Genomic DNA, 24889 nt, shown 5'->3' with positions numbered 1-24889 from the left:
CGGGAAGGTGTTTGGAATCTAAAATAGCAATATTTTGCCATAGCTCTGCCATCACTACCTTATTATGGAAGTGTTGTGGTGATAAAGTATTGTGGGAATGTCTTAAGAGATAAGAGACCATCTGAAAAAATTCACAATCTTCTCTGAGAATTAGGAAAAGGCACACATTACACAGAGAGAGGGAAGAATGATTAAGTGTGAGACCAGCTTATGTTTTTTTCCCCCCATTGGAGGAAATGTCAGTTATTAATTTTTTTTAAAGTTGAATGATACTAAATCAGCCTAGAGATGAAGTTCGTGATGCACATATTAGTTAGAATTAATATTTTCAAAGGTTTTTCAAAGTTTGATAAGGTCAGAATGGCAGATTTCTTCCATTTGGAGTCCTTGATTGAGGATCTGTTAGAGAGCAGACTTAGAAAACACTAAGTCAAGTCTTTGAGGTTAATCTCGATTCATGCCATGGTTTCATTCCTGTAATCATCAATCATGAGTTGATGGTCATCTACTGCTTTAGGCATTGAGGTGACCATGTTCTCCAAGGCAGATGATGTCCTTAATAAACTAGAATTTGGGTTCTAGTAGGCGAAGATGATGCCTGATGCTGAAAAGCTAACAAAGGAATTAACTAGGGATCACCTCAAGGTGAATTCTCTGGAGTGACCTAACAACCATCAAAATGAGACCTGGCTTATATAAAGAAGACATAAAGAAAGAAAACCCATCTGGGGAAGAACATTCTAAGAAGTGACACTATTCCTGTAGCAAATCAAGTCATTAAAATTTTTATTTAGCAGCTGAAAGAATCAGATGCAGACATTTACACCCAACCAATGGCCATAAGCTGCTGACCCCTGTGGTTGAATTAGGTAAAAGTTGGAAGAAGCTGAGGAGGATGGTGACCCTGTAGAAGGACCAGCAGTCTCAACTAACCTGGACCCTACCCCAGAGATATCTCAGACACTGGACCACCAACCAGGCAGCAGACACCAGCTGTTATGACACCCTTAACACATATATGGTAGAGGACTGCCGGGTCTGTGTTCATTCAGAGATGATGCACCTAACCCTCAAGAGACCGGAGGCCCCAGAGTGTGGGGAGGTCTGGGGGGATTTGGGGGGTATGGGGTAGGGACATCCTTGTGGAGACAAGGGGTAGGGATGAGGTGTGGGGTGGGAAACAGTCAGAGGGTGGACCAAGAAGGGGATAAAATCTGGATTGCAAAAAAAAAATTAAATACAAATTAGAAAAAAAATTATTTTGAAATAATTCTTGTCAAAGAATATTATTTTTTAAAATGAAAGCAAATTTGCATACTTAACTAGACAGACATACTTATTTATTTTTCTACAATGCATTAAGCCTTGGCTGAATATTTGATAATTCAGGACATACATCTTTAATATTTTTCAGAGTTGATCAGTGTTTTGATTTTGTAAGTGGCAATGCTGAGAACACTGGGTTGTGTAAATGTGTAGTACAAATAAATGACAGGCACACATTTAGGGCAAATTCAGAAACAGTTGGATACTGTGCCTTAATACCAAGTCAAATTTCATTCAGTGAGTATTTATAAACCTTATGTCAGCAAAGTTAAATTTAAAAATCAACGTTCTAACAGGGTAAAAATCCAAAGACACTAATCTGATACATGTTAAAGAATGATGGCAGGGAACCATTGAAAGCCTTTGTTTTCTGTAATTAAGTCATCACATGTCTATGAAAGCCGGAATCTTTCCAAGTCTTATGAAAACACTGTAATTCATTATGTACAACAGTCTTAAGTCTGTGCAGAGGTGTCTCAAGCAGTGTTTGTTAACACTGTGTAGTGTGGCAACATACACGAAGCAAATTATCTTTGCTGTGTGTTCAGAGCCAAGGCTGCAGTGAACCCACTGATACAGCACTGGCGAGTGTGGTCAGAAACACTTTAGACTTATTACACGTTTAATTTTGAATTAATTTTTGTATGGGTGCATGTTCAGAAGCACTGTGCTGTTGCAAAATCTTTTATGCAAATGCATATTCTCAGTCACATGTCCCCAGATAATGTCACAGAAGCTGTGATTCTGTTGGCAGGAAAGTTTGAGAACATGAATGAAGGTACTAAACTGACTTGAAGAAGGAGCCAAAACACCAGGGAAAACTGTTTTTATAGCATCCCATTCTGCAGTGACTAATCTAGTTCCTTGGAACTTACGCTAGTCCACATGTGAAGGTTTTTTAAATAGAATGAGTGTCTGCCCACATGATGGAAGCTGAATGAGCAAGGAAGAGACTAAGAGGAGTTTGTTTGTTTGTTTTTTTTTAAAGCGTGCTCACATATCAGGCCATTTGAAGGACTCTTGAACATCAATTAGTCATCATTGCTATCTCACTGACAACATTATCAAGCAGTGTAGAGAGGGGAATGACGTTAAGGATTTCCCAAAATAGTGTGCATGGATGCCACCTGAGTACTTTGAAGCTGACTCATGAGGTAGAGGAGAAGCACTCTCAGTTTGAATGATGCGTTGAAAATAGATCTTGAAAAGATGGGAACAGGGTTCAGGGTCGCTACTTTCATCTTTCTCTATATTTCTAGCATGTTCTCTCAGGTAATTAGCAACAACTACTGCTCTGTCTATAAGTACAAATCCATAAATCTCTGGACACCTTCTTCCATACCAGCCCCATATGTAACACACATTCTCTTTTATTCTGCAACTGGAATTTCTACTAATGAAGTAATGTCTATATTACCATTTCTCAACCAGCTACCACACTGGGTATTTGATGAAATATAGACTTTACCTAAAGGGATGCTAGCATAAGTCTTTCATTCAAATAATGGCATCAATGTATGCAATCAGTCCATTACTTGGTTAAGAAAAATGTGACTAAAGGTTAATTTCCCTGGGGTAATGATTTCCCCTGGTTCACGTGCTCTACATCTAACATCTCTTTTTTATTTAATAGGGACAGAAGATGTCCTATGGAAAGCCATGTGGGAGCCAAGATTGCCATGGAGTCTGTACATGCTCTCCTGAGAAAGGAGCAAGAGTGAGTTGCTTATTGCATTGTTGAAAGACAAATAGTCACGGGGGATGTTATTTGTTTTATCTGTTTCCTTTAGAATTAAATAGTGTAGAATTTGCTCTTCTGACCTCATAGCAAGAGTAAAGCGCTGAGAGCAAGCTGGAAAACACTTTGCCCACTGCTAATAATCAGAAAGAGAGTGGTCAAATCTCTGAGGGATTGTGAAGAGGTTTCACTCACTGACTTAATGCCAAGGCTCCCCCACAGTGTCGTTGAAATGACTCCAAAAGCTAGTTAGCTTGCACAGAACCAGATTATGATAATGTTTGTAGATATGCGGAGATGTTCATAGCTCATTTATATCCACTTAGTTTCTCCCTGCCACTCTAGGGAACAGGTGATCCAGTCTTTAATCTACAGATTTGGATGCAATTTGTCCCAAATCACTGGCTTACTGGGGATAGAATGAAGAGTCCCGGGAATCTGTAAAGTCCAGAAATACAGGCAACTGTAAAAATGGTTTGTAGATACTCTGTTAAAATAAAAGGTGTTATTTTTTTAAGATGTATTATGCTTTAAAATATAATGCCATGTGAATTGCAATAAACACAGCATTTTCCCCTCAGTCCCTATATACATGTAGCCACAGTGCGATTTCTACCAAATAACCCTGCATAGAAAATGTATTCAAGGACATTTATTCAAATAAAAGTATAGATATTACTCAGAAATTATGGCTGCTGGGTCAAATTCAGACCATCTAACTTCTAGGATTGTGTTATGTTTGCATTCTCACCAGATTCAACTAAGCCAAAGTGCCTGTACTGTCAAAGGAAAGCAGTAGCATAGGGGGGAGGTCAACCAAACCTTCAAAAACATAGTCAAACAGGGAACAGGTTGACTGCTCCACCTTCTCTTCCATTATCTTCCATTTGCAGTAAAGTGAAATGTCAAACTCTGCCAGAATCTGAAGGAAAAGAATAAAAAGCCATCTTTTCATCTGAAAGGACCGTGCCCATTATTAAGGACATAAACTTGAAGAACCATAAGCTATCAGAAAAGGAATGCATTTTAGGGAGCTCTTCATCTGATTGTACAGAGGAAACAGAGTTAGAGGGACAATGACTTCCTGGGGGTCACACAGCAAAGTAATGGCAGAGCCCTTTTGATGTCTTACCTGTACACTTCCCTCACTCGGAGACTCTTCCTGTCTTTTCGTGAATCTACATTCATTGTAGCCACTAAGGCCAATGAGTTCTTTTAAAAGGATTTTTATTGCATTGATTTATTTTGTTGGAGGGCACTTCATGCATGTGGAGGTCAGAGAATAACAAGTGGGAGTTCTCTCTTTATACAATTTGGGTCATTGGGATTTAACTCTGGATGTCAGTCTTGGCAGAAAGCACCTGTAGCCACTGAACCATCTCACTGGCCCCAATTGACTTTTAATCAATGTGCTAGAAGTAGAGACAAAGTGAAGGTTGGCTTGATGACTTCTTAGTACCACTACTGGTTTTGTGACTTTCCTCTGTATATAATCAACATTGTGTACATGTCTATACAGCCACTCTCCATTTTTTTTTCAATTCTATTTCCCAAATAGAATTGAAAAGTGTTCTGGGAGGTTGTTTTAAGTTTTGGTTTTGGTTTAGTTATTTAGTTTAGTTGGCTGGTTTAGTGTGTGTGTGTGTGTGTGTGTCTTTGTGTCTGTGTGTGTGTGTGTGTGTCTTTGTGTCTGTGTGTGTGTGTGTGTGTGTTATCCTTAAGGACTTTTCTTCTATCTCTAGTTGAATGTATGTCCTTTTTGCTGGCGACTTTACTTTGTTCTGTGTTTTTGTCACTCTGTAAAGGCAATACTTTCTTGGCAATACTTAAACTGATTTCCTTGTGCAGATAGCTACATAAATACTAGAGATAAGAATTATTATGTATACATTTTAACTTCCAAAACTATTGGGAAAATTAGCCCCACAAAGTAGCTTCAAATTTTCCCCATTCACTTTGTGTCTGAGTGTGCCAGTTGCCACAGTTTTGCTAAGTACTTGACAGTTTTGCTAATATGAATGATATGCATCCCCATTCACTGACAATCTGTGAATCTCAGCACATGTCCACATATTTACTGAAAGTTTGCCAGTCTTCTGTGAATTTCCTGCACACATCCTCTAACTGATTTTTTGAGGGGGTGATTCTTAGCCCTGCGAAGAAATATTAAATAAAAATAACCTTTGTGGAAGCAGATAATACGATGTGACGTTTAACAAAATCCTGATGGAATGTGGTGGGTAGAAAATGGTGATTGGAAAACAATCAGGGACCTGGGGAGCCCTCTACTTGATGCACTGGGATCATTTAATAAACACTGATCTGAAATGAGGCCCACCCTGCATCAGGCGCAACATGCCTGGAGCTACCCCTCTGTTTAACCTTGGCTAGGGTTTGATTTTTTTTCAAGATTCTGTGAGGAGTCCTAATTATGGCTCCAAACATCTGGACCTCAAGTCTGGTCTCTCCCTTGTAAACATGAGTGGTTGGATGGAACAGGGATAGAGGAAAATGAACTATCACTGTGCAGAGTTGCTTTTGAGCATTTAGAAGAGACAGACTACACTACACAGTTAAATGTGTCCTTAATTTTTATTTGTGATCTCTGAGATTTCTGAGACTGTTTTTCAGTCTTATTGAAATGCACCAACCTCAATTTTATGAGTCAAGAGCAAGAATGTTATAATTTTACATTATAATTTTACAAACAGGTAAGGCCCATGCTCTTGAGACAAGCTGTGAACATAAGTGCTTAATGCCACAAAAATCACTGCATCCTGTTTTGTCACCCTTCCAGCCCTCTTAAGTTCCCAGGGCCAAGCAGGGTTGTTTAATGTGGCCTCAGAACTATTAACCATGCAGGACAACTCTTGGTCCGCTTTTGTGCAGATGTCAGAAAGATTTGAGACTGTTTTCCTTAGCTGAGCAGACAGCCCCATTTGGATTTCAAGCTGTTCCTCTCCAGCTGGGAGGGGAGCAGAAGATTGGATCAACTCCTGAGCAATGTTGCAGCCCCTGGCAGGCGTCTCCTGCCCTGAAGAGACATCAGCTACATAACTCGCTGGGCAGTGTGTACTTTTCCTTTGCCAAAGGCCTCTTGAACTGACTGGGACATTTCCACAACACCTCACATGCCTACAAACAAGAATCTATCCCTTTTTGGCTTCAACTAGAGTGAACTGATGTCTCCAAATGATGCCATGCTTGGTTAAAAGCTTTAGCCAAATGTGAAGGAACTACACTTTCTACATCTAAAACATTTCTGTACTTCTTTTCTTAGGGGTTGTACTACATCACTTGCTTAAATCGTGTTATTTAAATTTTAGCCTACCATAAAAGTGACAATTGTTAAATGATGGCATAGATCGCCTTGTGTTAAATAAAAATGGTTACCTTTACAACAAAACTGGATATTTCAATTTATATTTAAATTTATATTTAATATTTGGCTTTCACATTTCTTTCTTATGAATAAGATTTTGTTATCCAGAAGAACCATTCTTCCTGCCATTTGGTCAACCAAAACATTTTAGGTTGTCAAATCCATCCCTTTCATTTTACATTTACGGGATTTGAAAACTGCTTCTGCATTATTTCCTATTGTTGCTTGTTAGTTTGTATTTGTCTGAAATTAGGAATAAGAGTAGGTTGGGTGTTATTGTTATTGTTTTTAATATATTTCAGAGTTTTACCTGTTTTGACAGACTTCTGGTGTTTATGTGCAACATGGTAAAGTTCTCACTATCCACAGTATCTAAAGGATCAATAACATCAAAATCAACAGGATGGTGATGAAACAATAGGGAATGTAGTAGGTTAAAGGCAGGGGTATGCAGAGTGCAGAGGAAGGAAGAAGAGATGTATACAGCAATTGCCTAGTTCACAAGAAAATGGAGAGACATCTTGGCAGCCACAGCAGAAGTCAACAGATACAAGGAATACTAGCTGTTCCCAGGAGAATACATTGATCAACTAGTGGGCAGAGCATCTGGGTTCTGTACACCATGGTTAACATGTTTTGTGACAGGAGAAGCAGCAGAAGTAGAAGGCACATTGACAACAAGAACTTGAGCCATTTGTGAAACTCTCACTTTGTAAACTCTCAAGCTGGGTAGGATATGACTTCCAAAAGGATAAAATGAGCAAATGACCCTTACCTAGGGAAATCCAAGCATTCTCTGTAAACGATAACACCAAACAGTTGCTTATGCCAGAAAACTAGCAGCCATTCCTGGGTTCTCATGATAATCTGTTTCATAAAAGTCTGAACAACTTACTGTGTATAGTTCCAGTCCAGCTTAACATGTCCTGGATTACCTGTGAAATCTCTATAAAGCCAGACTGTCTCCTACCCAGAAAGCACACAGCAACATCAAAAATGAGGATATGATACAGGCATTTCCTCATGTTCATTGGATCTCACTGGTTGTCAGGGTTTCGTATTCTGGTTCTTAGTGTTTGTTTTCCCTAACTCCTCTGGAGTTTTTATTTTACTTTGGCTTTTCTTTTTTCCTGTCACTTCTTATTTTGTACTTATAAGAGATTTTGTCACAAGAGTTTCCTTTAACTACCAGCAATCTGCTCTTCCACCAAGATAAAAGCATTCTCAAATCATAATTTTTTGACATTGACTGTCCTTTGCACCAACTTTTTCCTTAAAGCCTCTTAATCTGGTGAAAATTTGATGGGCTTCCATTTCACTTGTTTCTTCCCCTTGTTGGGGAAGAGGAGAAATTGAATCTGAGCAGGGAACTATCTCCTTGATGGTAGTAGGGAAGGGAAGTAGTGCAGGTCCTTCAGTGGTTACATATTGTTATTTAATTTCAGGGTAATTGATGATAATCTTAAAAGTTAGTGTCTATGCTCTGGTTCAAGGTGCATTCCTAGCCAAGCAGATGTTCACAGATGCTCTTAATCATTTCTTTGATCATATTGGAACATACATGGAGTTTCTTTTTCTTACTGCGAGGGAGGCTCCTACTAAAATGAAGCCATGTGGCTGAAGGGGTAGGTAAATAGTTATAAAGACAAGAAGAATGCTTTGGCCCCCTAGAGGCCTAAGTAGTCTACACCAACTACTGTTTTCTCCTCTAAGGAATTCGATATACTTCTAAGTAAAGTGAGAACAATGGATTGTGGGATGGATCTCTAAGGACCTACGACTTCCCATGATCTAACTTCGACACCCCATTACTGTACACTGAAGTTGTGCTTGCCTCAGACTATCTTTCTTATAGTGCTTTCTAGTATTTCATTGATAAATGCAGAACAATGCATGGCAGTGCCTTGATTTTGGGGTGGCTTTAAGAAGCTGCCTCAGTATGAAGTCACAGACAGTGGTGGTTTTGTTTGTTTGTTTGCTTGTTTGTTTGAAGGCACTAGAGTTCAAATCCAAGGTTCCACATATGCAAGGTAAGTGCCTTCTATCATTGAATTATGTCTTCAACTGTCCAGGCTCAGCCATTGTTTCTTTCCTGCTGCTACCAGGGGCTCTTACCACTGAAGTTGAGTGATTTAAAGATAGTCACAGGGATTGCTATATACAGTCTCTCCTGACTTGCTTAGGAATCATTCTGTCTTCAGTTTTAGCTTTGAAAATTCACTCTTGCTTCAACACAACCCCATCCTTGTAGTGTCTGAATACACCTCCAACTCTGAAGAGAAGGCCAGGGATCACCTTACTCATCTGAGGAGTGGTAAACACAAGTCATTTCTCTTTATAGACTGCTCAGTTTTCGTTTCACTGACTCTAGTAATTCATATGCCAGAGACAATGGATATCAAAAACAGAGGTGAACATCTGTACATCAATCTGCAACATATTCTTTCACCTGAGAATCTACTTTCTTTGTCCCTTGCTGGTTATTTGTCCCCACTTTTGTCTTCGTTCTCTTTTCTGACTACTCCCTATTTTCTTCCTATCCCCTTCCAGACCTCCCTCAGTCTGGCTTTAGTTTTTCTAACTCTCCATCTCTCTTTCCCATTCTCCCCATCATGGCCTCCTCACACAATTTCCCTCTTCTTTTTTCAATTTCATGCGATTGCTTCCCAGGCCACTAGTCTCTGCAACTATCTCATTATTCTTTATCATCAAAGAAGCATAAACATTTCCTCATCAGGGTATTAGGAAGGAGTCCTTGAAATACACTTTATAAAAGCATCTCACTTCTCCAAAGATTCTAAAACTCAGAGTCTAGATGTGTGGCCTTCAAAATTTGGAACTAGAAGTATAGAATGCAAGACAATCCACTGAGTGTGCAAAAAAATATTCTATTAAGATTAAGATTATGGTAAGAAAATCTAGAAAGATGCTAAGATTCTAAGGCTAGGAGTGTGTGGTTAAAAAGGAGTGGATGGAAGATAGCATGCTAAGGCCCTAAGTATGATTCTGAGCAGAGGAAGAAAAGAAGAAATGGTGGAAGGAAAGAGGATGCTACCTGTCCTGGTTAATTTTACATCATCTTGACACTAGCTGGAGTCATCAATGAGGACTGAACCTCAATCAAGAAAATGACTCCATAAAATCGGGCTGCAGGCAAATGCCAGTAAGGCAATTTCTTAATTAATGATTGCTTTGTAAGGACCCAGTCAATTATGAATTACTAGGCTGGTGGTCCTTACTTCTATAAGCAAGCAAGCTAAGCATGCCATAGGCAGCACCTTCCATGGCCTTTGTACCAACTCTTTGCCTCCAGGTTACAGGCCTGCTTCAGTTCCTGTCCTGACTTCCTCTGATGCTAAACAGTGATATAGAAGTGTATGGCCCTTGTCTCCACATGCTCTCTACCATGAGAGACTGTACCCTATGAACTATAAGCCAAAATAGGCCCGTCCCTAAATTGCTGTTGTTAGGTACTTTGTTATAGTAACCGGACAAGTAAATGATCTATAGTGCATCTGCAACTTTTTTTTCAAAGTTGATGGATATTTTAATTTTATAACTGGTGATGCTGAGAAAGGCCATTTCACATAAATAGTACAAAGAAGTGTGTGTACAGCCGTTTCAAAGATTCTTGGAAATAATATCCTAATCCTAAGCCAAAATTCAATTAATAACCTTTTATGAAACTAAAGTCAGTAACTTAAGCATCAATTCTAAAATCAAACATTCTGCCACAATAAATCCAAGGATACATGCTGAAGAATGGTGGTAAAATATTTTAAATCTTTGTTTGTTATAATTAAACCATTCTATAAGAGCAAACAACTTTGTATGTATATAAAAACTCTGCAATTCATAACATATAGTAATCTTGATCTTGGGTTGAATTGATTCAGACAGCATTCATTGGCTCTGTGTGGCATGATCAAGACCTAGTGCAAGTGTTATGTATTCAGAACCAAGACTGAAGTGAAAGTATATGATCCACAATGGGGAGTGCTGCTAGTAACTTCTCAGATTCATTATGGATTTGATTCTGAATTAATTTTTTTTGGTCTTTATGAACCCATAAACCTGTTTCACTGTTGTCAAATTTTCTCAATCCCCACATTCAGTTACAACCCACCATTTAAGAAGCTGTGGCATAGACCATACTTAAACTTGGTGGGAATGGGGGAAAAGAACTCTGTGTAAGAGAAAAATAGCTATCACCAGATTGTTTGTGCTTTCCATACAGAATAGTAATGTAGACAAACCTGAAACCTCACCTGACAACATCACATAAAGCAACATAGAGGGGTTGAAATGAGATAGCAAACGTGCTTTTTAAAGGTTACAGAATCCTAATTGTCACAAGAGAGGCTTTATCCAGCAGCTGATGGAAACAGATACTGAGATCCAGAGCCAAACATTGGATGGAGCTTAAGGAATCCTGCTAAAGACAGGGGAAAAGGATTTTAGGATTCAGAGGGGTCAAGGACACCACAAGAAAACCCACAGAATCAACTAACCTGGACTCAGGCTCACAGAGACTGAACTGTCAACCAGGGGCCTGCATGGCACTGACCTATGCCTTCTGTATATATGTTGCAGTTGTGTAGCTTAGAATTCATGTAGGACTCCTATCAGTGAAAGCAGGGGCTGTCTCTGACTTTTGCTGGCTTTTGGGATCCTTTCCTTCATACTGGGTTGCCTTGTCCAGCCTTAATAGGAGGGGAGATGCCTAGTCTTACTGCAACTTGATATGCCATGTTTGATTGATATCCCTGGGAGGCCTGCCCCCTTTTTTTTTTAATAGAAATGAAGGAGAGGTGGATAGGTGTGGGGCAAAGGACAGGTGGGGACTGGGACTGGAAGGAGAGAAGGTAAAAAATTTAAAACCCATATGCCCATATGCATAAATTATATATTCATTTATTTGTTGAAAGATTATAGAATTTCAAGTTTGGGGAGATTGGATCCAGCACCCATGTTATAAATTGTAATTTGAAAAGACTTTCAAGACAAAACTGGGAATATTCTTCTCATGTTAAATATGAAGGTGCTTAGAAGAAAGTATCCAAAAGGTTAAGAGACATCCTCGGGCTTCCTTCAAGTGGCATAGCTGAGGCTCTGAACCAAGTATCTCATCCCCACACTTGTAGTTCTTCCTACTCATGTCCATAATTATTGCAACTCCCTACCTCATCCTTGGTGCTTGGATGATTGTGAACAGAAGAATACTTGAAGTGAAGAAAATATGCTTAGACACAGACCAGATAGTAACAAATTGATCACCTTTCTTTTTCTACCCCAGTGAGTAGTAAGTCATACCACTACGACAGCATCATATCATTGTCTGCATTTAAAAATATTTCCTAATATTTCTGTCTATTAAAGGCTAAATCAATGAACTTCATGCTTAAGGATAGCCTGGTTTTCCTTTGTGATGAGAATTTTGGGGAGGGATCATATCATATCTTACAGATCCAAGCAGGTTTTTCCCTTTTTACAGGCCACTCACTATATGGAATTCAGTGAAGTGAACTTAAGAATATGGGGATGAAGTTACTGAATATGTGTCAGAGAAAATATTTGATATCTATTTCAGAGGAGGATCATGTATTAATGGAAGTCTTCCAAGAATGTTCAACAAAACTAATTGCACAGCATCTCTATTGCACACTAGTAAAAGTCAATGAGAAAATGTGCATCACTTTGCAGAAATTGGATTTACTGTCATTTTTTCAGTAGGGTTTTTATTTTAGCAAATGTGGCACCTGTCCAATTATTTAATGACCTCTTCCACTTAAAAAAAATTACAGAGGTGGATATCCTAGGCTAGATTCTCTATTTCATTTTCCTCATTGCATAATGTGTGGTTCAAATCCACTAGCAAACATTTATGAAAGTGTTCAGGGAAGTAAACATTGGTGCAGACATTGTAGGCAGTGCAAATGCATTGCAAACACCAGGCCTCTCCTAGATGAAGACATGGTGGAGTGCTTAGCTACCTGGTAATGTAGATGGTTAGAAGTCTTAAAGCATAGAACACAAGACTCCCTAAAGTAGAGAGATTTGTATGATATGGTATGGTATGATACGGTATAGCATGGTATGATTAAGAAACTCTTTAGGAAGGTTGAGTTGGTAGGAGGAAAATAAAGTGGATTGAAATGAAAGACATAAAGAACAAATACCAGGCTCCTTGTTTGTTGGATGGCATGCCCAAACCCACTAGTGTAGAGAAAGTGAAGTTTACAGTGTCTGGGGTTGAGATGCTGAATTTCTCTAAATGAGTCTATCTTATAGAACACACATAAACATTCACCTGAACTAGTGACTTGGAGGAGCTTGGCTTCTATGTAGATGAATGTATCATGTTGTTACTCTTTGGATGCTCGTAAAAAGAGTGCTAGTTCCTTGTCTTCACATTCCTCTAACCCCTTCAAAGCATTGCATAGTTCCCACTGATCCCATTCAAAAGCATCCATCCTCAAGCCAAATGGAATCCATATCACTAAGGTAGACTGAGTGTTAGCTTTTCTCGGGGAACACTTAAACCTCCCAAAGATTTTCTGTGGTATTCAAGGAGAAAGAGCAACTCAGTGGTTTCTCCAAGGTCATCTGTTTCCTACTCAATGAATTTTGTTGTAGAGTTGTTGAATGAAAAACAGAGTTTGGAGCATCTTGGGGGGTCTCTTTTCCTATGAAACAGATTTTAAAGTTTGGTTCAGTGGAAAAAAATCAGCCAAGTACTTTTGTTCCTTATGACACTAATGTGGTCTGTGAGCACAGTAAGAACATACTGTGGAGTTACTACTTTATTTTTGAAAAAAAATTAAAAGAAATGCTTCTTCAGCCTACAGAAAGATTAATGTATATGACTCATTATCATTTATATCAAGTAAATAATGGTTTCTGTCCCTGTGCATGTTTTTGCTTGTTCAAGTAATTGTAGTGACTTGGCAATGTCCTGCTTTAGTTGGGTTCCCTCACAGAGCTGACACGAGTCAATGATTTCTGTCCCTTTCCCATGTTGCTGGGACAAATGCCAATAAATCTATGAGCAAAGAAGGGAGCTATAGAGAAACATGCTATGGGTCAGGGAATGGAGTAAGAGACAACCAGGGTTCAGGAGCCAGGTTTCCTCAGAGAGAGACAAAATGAAAGCAAACAAAAGGAAGACACAGGTCGAAACAGGCTCCCCAGACGGGGCCTATTTGCTGTAAGAATGGAGCCTTAAATTTCATAAAGCTCAATGAAGGGAAGAAACCAGAATTTAAACATGGTCTTTGTAATACAATTGAAGAATTATTAACCAAGTATACAGAGGAAAGGCCACATATTCGGTGAGCAACATTTGTTTTTCTTAAAAACCTATTTAGGCACTCTGTGAACTAAAATATGTTCCCAAACCTGTCTAGCCACACAGATACTAATATTACTCTCCCAAGCCACAGAGGTACCCAAAAGAACTCAGGAAAAAGTAGAGGGAAGCTAAGCAGTGGGAAATCCCACCGAGGATCAAAGTGCCTAACATGGGCTGCTTTTTGAAGCATGTGACAGGGAGTTGAGTGACCTAGTAAAATTTACTATCAAAAACGCAGGAGTTGTGGCTCTAGTTACTTGTCCAGAATAATTTAACTTCTTCCTGAGTTTCATGCTTTAAATAAAATTTAAAGAAGATTGAGCTCCAATAACAGGCGGATCTTCCCAGCTCCACTCCTCTAAGGATAAGGAGCTAGATCCCTTCTTCCCTATTTACAGCCATATGACAAGCCCCAGGCTTATAGTTGGAATTGCTCCATCACAGCCTCCTGCAAGATTAATGACAGGAATCTGAACCAACCCTGAAATATGCACATAGTATTCACAACATAAAAAAAATACTCACTTTGCAGACTTCCTGCCCCCCACTAAACAGCTGATGGTCCCACCAGCAGCTAGCCTCACAATGCTACCTGCCTGCCCATCAGGGATCTCAGGTCACCTCTCAGGTCAATGGCAACCTTCTGAGATAAGGAGCTCTGACAGCTGATCTCAAGAGAGGTGATAATAATTTTCTGCCATGCTCCCCAGGGTGGCGCTGAAACACTGACCTGGTGGAACTACTGTCCTAACTTGCCCACCTGCAGTCCTTAGCAGTGGAAAAAAAAAAAAAAAGGTTTGGAAGAAATATGACACGAAACAAACTCAGCCTGGGAACTTGGCACCAGTTTCCAAACTGGAAGTTCTCAAACATCCCTTGTTCCCTTCCTGTAATGTTTACCTCATGAAAACACGGAGGGTATTTAAACAAATAGAACAGATGTCAAGGCAGAAGGCCACCTTAGGAATAGTGTAGTCTAAACTTTGCATCTTATGTGAGGAGACCAAGGCACATGCTGGAAATGAGATTTAAACTATGAAGAATGTTAAAAAACCCCTTTCATTCATTATGATGACCAGATGAAAATGTGACCCATGTGAGTGAGGGACAGAGAAAAATAACAGGAGAGAGGAAAAGAAAGAGAGGAAGGAAGGAAAGAGGGAAGGAAGGGAGGGAGAGGGAGAGGGAGGGAGGGAGGGAGGAGAGGAGGGAGGGAGGGAGGGAGGGAGGGAGGGAGGGAGGAGACAAGGAAAGAGGAGAGAAAGATTGTTCAAATCCCAGTAAGAAAAGATGTGAGGAGGAAATCATATTAGAGAGCAAACAAAATGAATCTGTGAGTTTTAACATGCATTCAATTCTAGTGGCCAAAGATCACTTCCATTTCCAAGGGACTCAGGGATACCTAAATCATGGTAGGGGAATTCTTCTTCATGGAAGTCTAATTGAGGATGGTAGTTGAGAGCATAGACTTTTGTTGGAGTCAGGTAAATCAGTCTTTTAAGTCCTGCCTCTACTATGTACTAGATGGGTTTTAAGTAGTTCTCAACAAGAAGTGTCTCAGGGAACATTTATCAATATCTAGATATATTTCTGCTTGTCACAAGTGGTGAAACATCTGGCTGCTAGAGTACTGAAGCCCTTATAATGCACAGCCATACAATACAGGACTGCCCCAGCCCAACCATTTAGCAGTGGCAAGGCTAAGACTCTGAATTAGATATATGTCCTAAACATTCTAAACCTCAGCTCCTCCATTTGTGACTTGAAAATAATAGTACTCTCAAAGGACTGCTTTGATCATTAAATATGCTGACCTCCATAAAGCAAAATCTTTCCCATTAATTTTGGGTATTCTTCCCAATACACAATTTCAACTGTTTCTCCTGCATAGCTCCGTAGAGGGGTTGTTCACAATCAAAATCTCCATTTTTCATATTCTCTCTTTAACCATGCTCTTGTTTTAAAGGTCAGCAGTCCTTTGAGATAGGACCTAGACTTTCTATGTTCATTTTACTTAATCTGCCTTCAACATTAGAAAAGCATTTTTGAAGTTAGAGAAATGGCTTAGTGGTTAAGAGCACTTGCTGCTCTTACAAAGGAACCAGGTTTGATTCTAGCACCTGCATGGTGCAGCCATCCATATCTCCAGTTCCATGAGATTTGATGCCCTCTTTTGATCTGGTATTCTATCTGACTTCCACGGGTACCAGACACCCACATACAGGTAAAATATTTACATCTATAACATAAAATAAAATAAAATAAAATAAAGAAAATCTAAGAAAAATTTTGTTTTTGTTTTGTTTTTCTCTCTCTTAGTAAACCAGGAAGCAAACATAAAAACATTTTGGCTTAACTTTCAAGATTCCTTTGATTCTCCACCTGCTTTTATGAACCAAGTTTTCCATTTCTTTTGCTTAAAGAAGAGAAGAGCTTGGCCTGATTTGTTTGTGGAAGGAATTAATAAATTAATATTTAGAATGCAAATTAAATGAGATGGTGTATATAACGTGCTTAGAACACATTAAACATTCAATAAATAGCCATTGTCACTACCATACTACAATTGTTACTGTCAATGTTACTCATACTATTATTAGTCTCTTTTTTTTTTTACTGGCCTCTAAGTCCTTTGAGATAGGATTAGTATATATTTTGCTCTGAACCCTACTTTGCAGAGTTTTACCTACTACAAGATATATGTCTGGAGATATATACATATATCCAGAAAATATTTTCCAATGGACTGGAGTAGCTGATAAGGGTATGAGAAGAGGAGACTGGAGGAGTGCCTTAGGGGGGAAAAACATGTAATGAAAAGCTTAACTAGGGTGGGGATGGCTAGTGGCTTGTGGGAACAGGGTTCCAGAAGGGAGTTACACGATAGCTATTTGAACTCCCTTTTTCATTAAAAAAAAAAAATGAGATCATAAAATGGAGGGAGTAGTCATTCCTACCCATTAATCATACAACTACTTCCCCCCTGGGTTTGGAGGAGAAATTGGATGATAGCCAGAGGTTAACGAGAATTGTGCTTATCTATGGTATTTGACAAAATGCACATGAATTCACTTTTCTTATAGTACTGGATTAACTATATATCTATTCATCTTGTACTTGGAGCGACTTTGTACATTTATCAGTTACTATGGACATCTTTATAAATTTGCAAACAGAATTTATATTACCCTGAGACCATGGTACCTTGGGTGATACACATTAGAAAAAGGACAGAAATTAAATTTTACTAGAAAATTTATGAATATTCAAAATATCCACTTAATGTTGATAATCTAATAACATAATTTGTCAGTATTTTTAGTGAAAATGAGGTGATTACTAAACAGGATCTTTGATCCAAGTTTCTTTTACCACCAAGAACAGAATAGCTATTTTTTGTAATAATTAAAGCCATCGAGTATGTCAACTAAGTCAACTATGGCATTACATTATTGTCTCTTCCTTTTCCTCTCACCACTCATGTACAAAAATTTGACACATTGCACTTTGGCTTTCAAATATAATTAAATAAAACCCATATGATTCTGAAATTCCATGGCCATCCAAACCAAAGATCCCTGCTTGGTTGTTATACCTCTGACATACAATAAATGAATGGCTTTCTAGGTGAGTCAGCCTATTTGTACATTGTTAGATAGTCCTTGACCTAGTACAGAGAAAAAAATTGTAATTGGTCTTACATGAAAAACTAAAGTGGAGAAAATGAACCCTCAAATCCAAATTACTCACTTTGAACAGAGTAATGATTAGAGCAGCTTCTATTTCTGTCACTAGGGGTGGGGTAGAGAGAAATTTTGGTAATATTATTTCAAAATGGCATTTTCCCTTCCTTGAAGTTTGAACTTGCCAATCAACTCAAAGTTGTTCTAAATATTAACTTAATTGATACACGTTCTTAACTTTTAAGGAACCATGGCCTTGTATTTAATACTTCCAGATGATAGAATAGTTAGATAGATAGATAGATAGATAGATAGATAGATAGATAGATAGATAGATAGATAGATAGATAGATACATACATACATACATACATACATACATGCATACATACATACATAGAGACATAGATACATAGATATATAGGTAGATATGTAGATACGTAGATAGATATATAGATAAGTAGATAGGTACATAGATAGCCCTCCCTCCTCTCACTTCCCAGCTTCCTTATTAGGGAGAAAGATATAGGACCTTAGGATATGCTGAGAAAGTGCTCTACCCCAGCACTTCATGTCTTCCTTTTGATTGATTAAAATGTTTGTGGAGACTAAATCTTGTCAGAGCTACTAGAGATGAGTTTTGCTATCTCTTTCATCAGCACCATCATCATTTAATAATAAATGTAACACATAACAAGAATTTAGTAGTTTTTGTTACCATGTATAAATAAAGCTTTGACTCTATCATATGTTGTTCTAGGTACCACTCTCATGTAATTTTTAATTAGATAGAAGTGACAGATCATAGAGTTTACCCTTTAAAGGCATTCCGTTCAGTGGGGTTTAGTATGTTCACAAGACTGTACAGCTGTCATTACCCACTAATTCCAGAATACAACATCAGCTTATCACATTTTAAATCATAGCAGCCTTTAAGTGCAGCTACTTATTTTAAACTCTATTTTGCAGGGGTTTCAACTATAATTTACAGATTTTAAATAGCTTGGCAGATTCCAGCAGCATATAGGTGATGGAGCTGAGCATCAAAGACAGATCCCTGGTCCCTAAACTATGATATCCCCTTTTGAAAACTTCCTTTGTCTCTCATTTGTGCCATGGAGCATTCTTATTCTTATTAATAATGATACAAAAGGGGAGACATTTTTTGTGTCTGTGTTGACTTCTTGGCCTCTTTTTCTTTGTCCCTGAAGAGACTAACAGATTTTGTAGTAGTAGTAGTAGTAGTAGTTCCTCACAACTACACATATATGGCCCATAACACATAGATACCTTGACAAAAATAAATCTCTCTGAGATGGTGATATGAATTTGCATAGATTGCCTTGTAGTGCTAGGGAAATGTTAGTGATCCCCTCAATATCCAGACAGGAGCCGATATGATACAACTCACAGCAGGGTTTTTATTCTATTCAAGCTAGCTCAGGCCTCCTCAGTGCATTGCTGTCATGCAGGACAGTTTTGGTGGTGGTGGTGGGGAAGCCCTGAATATCTATTGGGGCAAGGCTTTATAGTAAGCAGCAAGCAGGGAGTATGTGTGCAAGCATCTAATTGGAAAGCTACTGTGGCCTTTAACATAATTGGCTGGTGTTGGTAGTCATATCATAAACTTAATTTCTGCTCCCCTCTGCATTGGTGGGTCCTTAGTCAGGGGGTGGGCTTGTAACCTGGGGTGCAGGTTTGTTGGGGGAATTGCCTGGAGACACTGGTCTTGTTGAGGGTGTAACCTGAAAACACTGGTTTTGTTAGGGTTTAGCCTAGAGACTGGAGCTAAGCTTGGATTTTGTTGGGGGCCAACTTGGAAACTAATGCTAGGTACCAGCCTGTTAGTTTACCTGAGTTCAAACTTAGGTCAGGTTCTCTAAAATGGAGTTTGAACATAAAAGATTTGGCCTCTCACTCATAAAAGTATAGTTTTGTTAGTTTGTTTTGGATTTTTGAGACAGTGTCTCAGTTTGTAACCTAGGTTGCCCTTCAACCAAGACAAGCTTCCTCCTTCAGCATGGTAAGTGCTAGGGTTATAAGAATGAGCCACCACTTAGCCGGGCTTGGTGGTGCACGCCTTTAATCCCAGCACTTGGGAGGCAGAGGCAGGCGGATTTCTGAGTTCGAGGCCAGCCTGGTCTACAGAGTGAGTTCCAGGACAGCCAAGTCTACAAGAATGAGCCACCACATAGCAAAAAGAGGCGTAGAAAACTCAAATTTGATAGATCCTCCAAGTCCTACTTTCAGTTCCCAGTATATCATTATTCAGTACAGTGATAAGAACAGAATTACCTCGGCCATCAGTGGAAAGAGAGGACCATTGGTTGTGCAAGAAGTGGGAGTGGGTGGGTGGGGGAGCGTGTGGGGGACTTTTGGGATAGCATTGGAAATGTAAATGAAAAAATACCTAATAAAAATTTGAAAAAAAAGAACAGAATTACATTGTGTGTGTGTGTATGTGTGTGTGTGATGTTTTATTTAACAAATACAGGCAAGATATTGTAGCATGTAACCACTGTAAAAATCCCTGTTAGAGATAATTATACATATTTTATGTTCTTTCGGTCTTCGCAGTCTTGTTTATGTCACAAAGCCACTTTTCTTTTATTTTGATCTATTTTAAAAATTATTTCTTTTACTTTTTATATTATAATATAATTATAACGTTTCTCTTTTCCTTTCCTCCTTCCAAATGCTCCCATATATGGCTTCTTGATTTCTTTAAAATTTATGGCCTTCTTTTTCATTAATTGTTATATGCATATATGCATATACATATAGAAGTACAACCTTCTCAGACTATATAATGTTACTTGTATATTTCTTTTCAGGTCTGAGCATTTGGAATTGGACAACTATTGCTGTGCTCTTCCCTAAGGAAGACTCAGCATTTCTCAGTTGCCTATAGTTCTTTGTATAGAATGGAGATCGCCTGGACTTTTGCCTCTATTTCAATGTCTATTGTTGTTGCTCTTATGTAGCTCATATTTAGGCAGTAATGGTGGTGAGACTTTATGTATGTTGCTTCTTACGTTACTAAGAAGTACAATCTCACAACTAACTCCCTGTTCCGCTGGCCCTTGCAATCTCCCCCCATCCACCCCCTTTGCAATGATCTCTGATCTGTAGGTGCAAGTGTAACTTTGTAGATCCATTGGGATTGCTCTCTGCAACTCGATATTCTGATTGGTTTTGGTTTTCTGTAGTGATCTCCATCTGTAAGAGATGTTTTCTGGACATGCAGTAAGGAATGCGGTTATCTGTGAGTATAAGTACATGTATTTAGAATGTAATTAGGGACTATTCTTGATTAGGAAAGTGGCAGTTGTAGTTTCTCCTCCAAAGTCCATGACATCAGTTGCCCTGAGTAGTTGGCTATGTTTCCAGTACCAGGCATGATTTCCCTCTAGTCAAGGAGGTCTTAAATCCAATTAGAGAGCTGTTGGTGTTGGTTAGCATCAAAGTATAGGTGCCACTACTACATTCTTAAGGTCATCATGCCATGCTAGTCATTGTTATGGTTCGTCAATCTCATAGCTTGAGTGGACTTTTGGTTGTCTCTTTCCTTTAGAATCTTGTGCCATGCCTTCTGGTACTCTGAAAGCTGGTCGTCAGGGATGAGACGTTCAGATCAGTTTCAGCTCATGAGTCTTTGGGCTGAATAGTATCTCCAGAAATATGGACTTACCTTCCACTTCTGGAAAGACAGCCGACGGCAATGTTTTAGGAGTCTCTTGGACAACCCTGACCAGCAACTCAAAACAAAGCTGGAGTATATTTGATACATGGTCTTTGTCTCTTAGAAGGAACATTGTCAACTCAGGTGGGAAATTTTCATTTAAACTATATATGTATACATATATGCAGACTTGTGTAAATTGTAGTAGTTTTTTGGTAGATATTTTGAGTTTAAATTTTAAATTATGGTCTGGTTACCCCCATGATAATTATATAATTGTATAACCTTGGTAATTTAAAAACAACAAGCCTCAATTTCCTGACAACAATAGTACACATATCACAGGATTGCTGCAATGTCTAAATTAAATGTGCATGGTATATGTCTCTTAAACGATGTTAAAAAAAATAGTAGCATCAGAGAGTGGATAAAGAGGGACATGATAGAGATCCCATTATGTTATACTGTCTGTGCTGTCTGTCCCTAAGCTACCTCCCTCCAAGGCAAATTATAAATACGCGTGCACATGCACACACACACATACACACATCCGAAAACACAAACACCTATTAAATGTGGCTATAAACATTGATAGAAATAACAGACACCATACAAATTCATGAAAGCTGGACAACTCTCCACTGGATACTGGATAAGTGTATAAGTAAAGAAATAAATTAAAGAGGATCAGGAAATTGAATAGAAAAATGAAGTAGTGGGAAATGGTGTACTTGGAGTAGCCCCTAGAAAGTCCCAGACTCTAGGAAAGTTAGAGGCTCCCAGAACTCAATGGTGATGACTTAAGCTAAAATAAACAACAAAAAGATATAGAACCTATAGAGGTCATCTCCAGTATATAGGCATGGCTCCCAGTTGAGTGATGGGGCCATCCATGCATCCCAAATTTTTTAGCCCATACATGTTCCTATCTAAAGGAAAGACAGGGACAAAAAATGGAAATGCCATCCAGAGACCATCCCACCTACAAATCCATCCCATCCGCAGACAGGAAATCCCTATACTATTGCTGATGCCAAAAAGTGTGTGTGTGTGTGTGTGTGTGTGTGTGTGTGTGTGTGTGTGTGTGTGTATTATTTATTAAGCTAGGAAGTACCTGCCATGTAGTATACCAATCAAGTTAAATTGTTCTACTAATTCTTGCCAGTTTAATCAACTAAAAGCATAAAGATCCTTTTTGGCATTAAATCCCCTTTGAGAAAAGCATTCATGCCATTTTTCCATCTTTAAGAATTAGCAGTGGTTCCCAGTTGTCATCAAATAGCAAACTCTACTTGGCCTGGAGTATGCATAGCATGTGTAGGAGTGGCACAATGTCAGCTAGTGTATGACCTGCCTAACTGGACCACATCATCCTGGCAGAGAAATGTGATTGAGTAGAAGCCAGAGGCCGAAATTTAGTTGAGATAATAATCCACGCACTACTGAGATTTAAGAGACTGGGAATAAGATCTCAAATAGGACTTAAGACAGATTATCCCTTTAAGATTTACATGGGTGCAGTAAGCAGTCAGGAGATCGGTTACTATTCATGCTAACAGCAAAGAAATTTGACTATCAATAGAAGCTATCTTTAAGTGCTTACTTACAATTAGTGAGGGCTTGACTACTAATTGCTTCATCTACCCAGTATTTAGTTTGCTCAATTATTTAGTACTATATCTTTTTCATTTAAAAAAGGAAACTAAAGATCTATGCTGGAACATTGTAAAGCTAGGCTTCAATTCCTGATTGGTCTGATTCAAACATATGTGCTCTCAACCATCATAATACCTCCAAAACACAATGCTGATAGCAACTAAAGAGCATTCACTTGGCCACTGGGACACAAGAATAAAACTGTCTCAGCAATGAAATTGACTTATAGTGAATGTCTCGCTTGTTGTCTACTGTGTGCTGGCAGCAATGAGCCAAGTGCATATTGAAACTTTCAGGGAAAGGCTAAGAAATTCTTGGAGTAGCATTGAAACAGACTGCTTCAGTGATTTGACTCAAGATTTGATTCTTTTGTTGCTGCTAACAGTTCACTTTGGCCTATAGAGCCATTCTGAAATTTTTGTCCTGATCACCCCCTACAGTCCAAATTTTCAGTAGTCCCAAACAGCATAATGGTTCCTAACATCCTACCTTTACATTCCGTATTTTCAATTCATCTCTAAAAGATGATATAGCATGCTGGAGTAGGTGGCTCTTCCTTCCACTGAGAACTCCCATTAAAACAAGTGGCAGCCAGGTGTGGTGGCGCACGCCTTTAATCCCAGCACTTCGGAGACAGAGGCAGGAAGATTTCTGAGTTTGAGGCCAGCCTGGTCTACAAAGTGAGTTCCAGGACAGCCAGGCCTATACAGAGAAACCCCGTTCTTGAAAAATAATTAAAAAAAAAAAAAAACAAGTGGCAAGTCCTTTCAGAGATATTCCACTTTTCAAGATGGAGTTTTCTTTTTACAGAAATAGGACCAGCAAGAAATGGGTAAAGGAAGAGGATGGTATTAAGAGGCAGCCTCTGTTGAAAACTGCCTAAAGAAAGCTGGGGACCTTAGAATGTTTTCTGCTCTTTAGTAGTCAGTGGGAGGAACAAAGAATGGTGGCATAAACTGTTGCCCATTTTTTATAGTAAATACAATGCTGGAAGTAATATCCAAAGAAGATGGATGGCTTCTTTGAGAAGTCAGACACAGTGGTATCTATGTTTCTGACCAAAGGTAGTGTACTATAGTTAAATTACATTGGAAGATACTTTAAAGTTAACTTCTAAGGCAAACAAATTGTTAGTGAAATATTTCCTCAATGTGTATTTCCTTGTTCATTGTGGGGGGCATCTTAGACACATATTATAAAGGCAAGGCAGTACTGCAGAGGTCTCTTTTATAATCATTAGTAGTATCTAAATGTTTACCACCCAGTGTTTTAGATACAAAATTCAGGGTTGCAGTTTAAGAGTGCTTGCTACTCTTACAGAGGACCAGTTTGGTACTTAGCATTTATGTTGGGTTGCTCACAACCACTTGTTACTTCAGCTTCAGGGAATCAGACACTTTCCTTTGACCTCTACAGGCACCTACACATGAGCAGTCTTGTGAATGCAAGAGAGAGAGGGGGGGGGAGAGAGAAATAGAAAGGGTGCAAGAATTTCCTAAAAGGGAACATTTTTTGTTATACTTTGGACTGGGGTTTAGTATCCAGAAGATATAAAGAACTGCAAAAATTAAACACACACTGAAAATTTAGTCCAATCAATAAATGGACTAAAGAGCTAAATAGACATTTTTCAAAAGGATTATAACTGATTTTATATTGGCTGAGCACACTGCACTGCCTACAAGTAACTCAACAGATTGGAGAGAGTCCTATCCAAATGTATCAGTTATTTTGAACCTCTTGCAGGCAGCTCAGCTGGCTTTTGCTTATTCCAGGCAACTAGTTTGTTCCCTGCATCTCCTTTGCAGTCTGGCTTGTGTGAGAGTGACTCTCAACAGCCTTTTCTGTGCACTCTTGGGAGAGAAAGTCCTAATGATTCTGGTCAGTTTCAAGAATTTCCTGAAGCTTATTGTGAGTTGTGTACTTCTGTCTTAATAAGTAGAAAGAATAGAAAGTAGTAAGTTAAGATATACATATGGAATCCCACTGAAGCCTCCAAAATTTAGAGCAATTACAGCTTCTCTCTCTCTCTCTCTCTCTCTCTCTCTCTCTCTCTCTCTCTCTCTCTCTCT

The 24889-nt window shown here is 38.8% G+C and overlaps 1 protein-coding gene across 2 annotated transcripts in view; it reads left to right on the top strand.

Annotated features, from left to right (window-relative positions):
- Col4a6 (collagen type IV alpha 6 chain) overlaps positions 1-24889 on the top strand; it is a 318869-nt gene that overhangs the window by 158133 nt on the left and 135847 nt on the right. The window contains exons 1-2 of one of the 2 annotated variants that reach the window (XM_029473624.1): positions 2533-2598; positions 2960-3043. In XM_029473624.1, the coding sequence (XP_029329484.1) occupies positions 2536-2598; positions 2960-3043 (147 nt within the window). In that variant the 5' untranslated portion in view covers positions 2533-2535. Of the gene's footprint in view, positions 1-2532; positions 2599-2959; positions 3044-24889 lie in introns of those variants that run through there. The other variant, XM_029473623.1, reaches the window with a different exon arrangement.

This window comes from Mus caroli, chromosome X (assembly GCF_900094665.2).
Source record: "Mus caroli chromosome X, CAROLI_EIJ_v1.1, whole genome shotgun sequence".
Classification (NCBI taxonomy): Eukaryota; Metazoa; Chordata; class Mammalia; order Rodentia; family Muridae; genus Mus; species Mus caroli.
The sequence above is the reverse complement of the archived record's forward strand: the minus strand, read 5'-3'. Positions and strand labels throughout refer to the sequence as shown.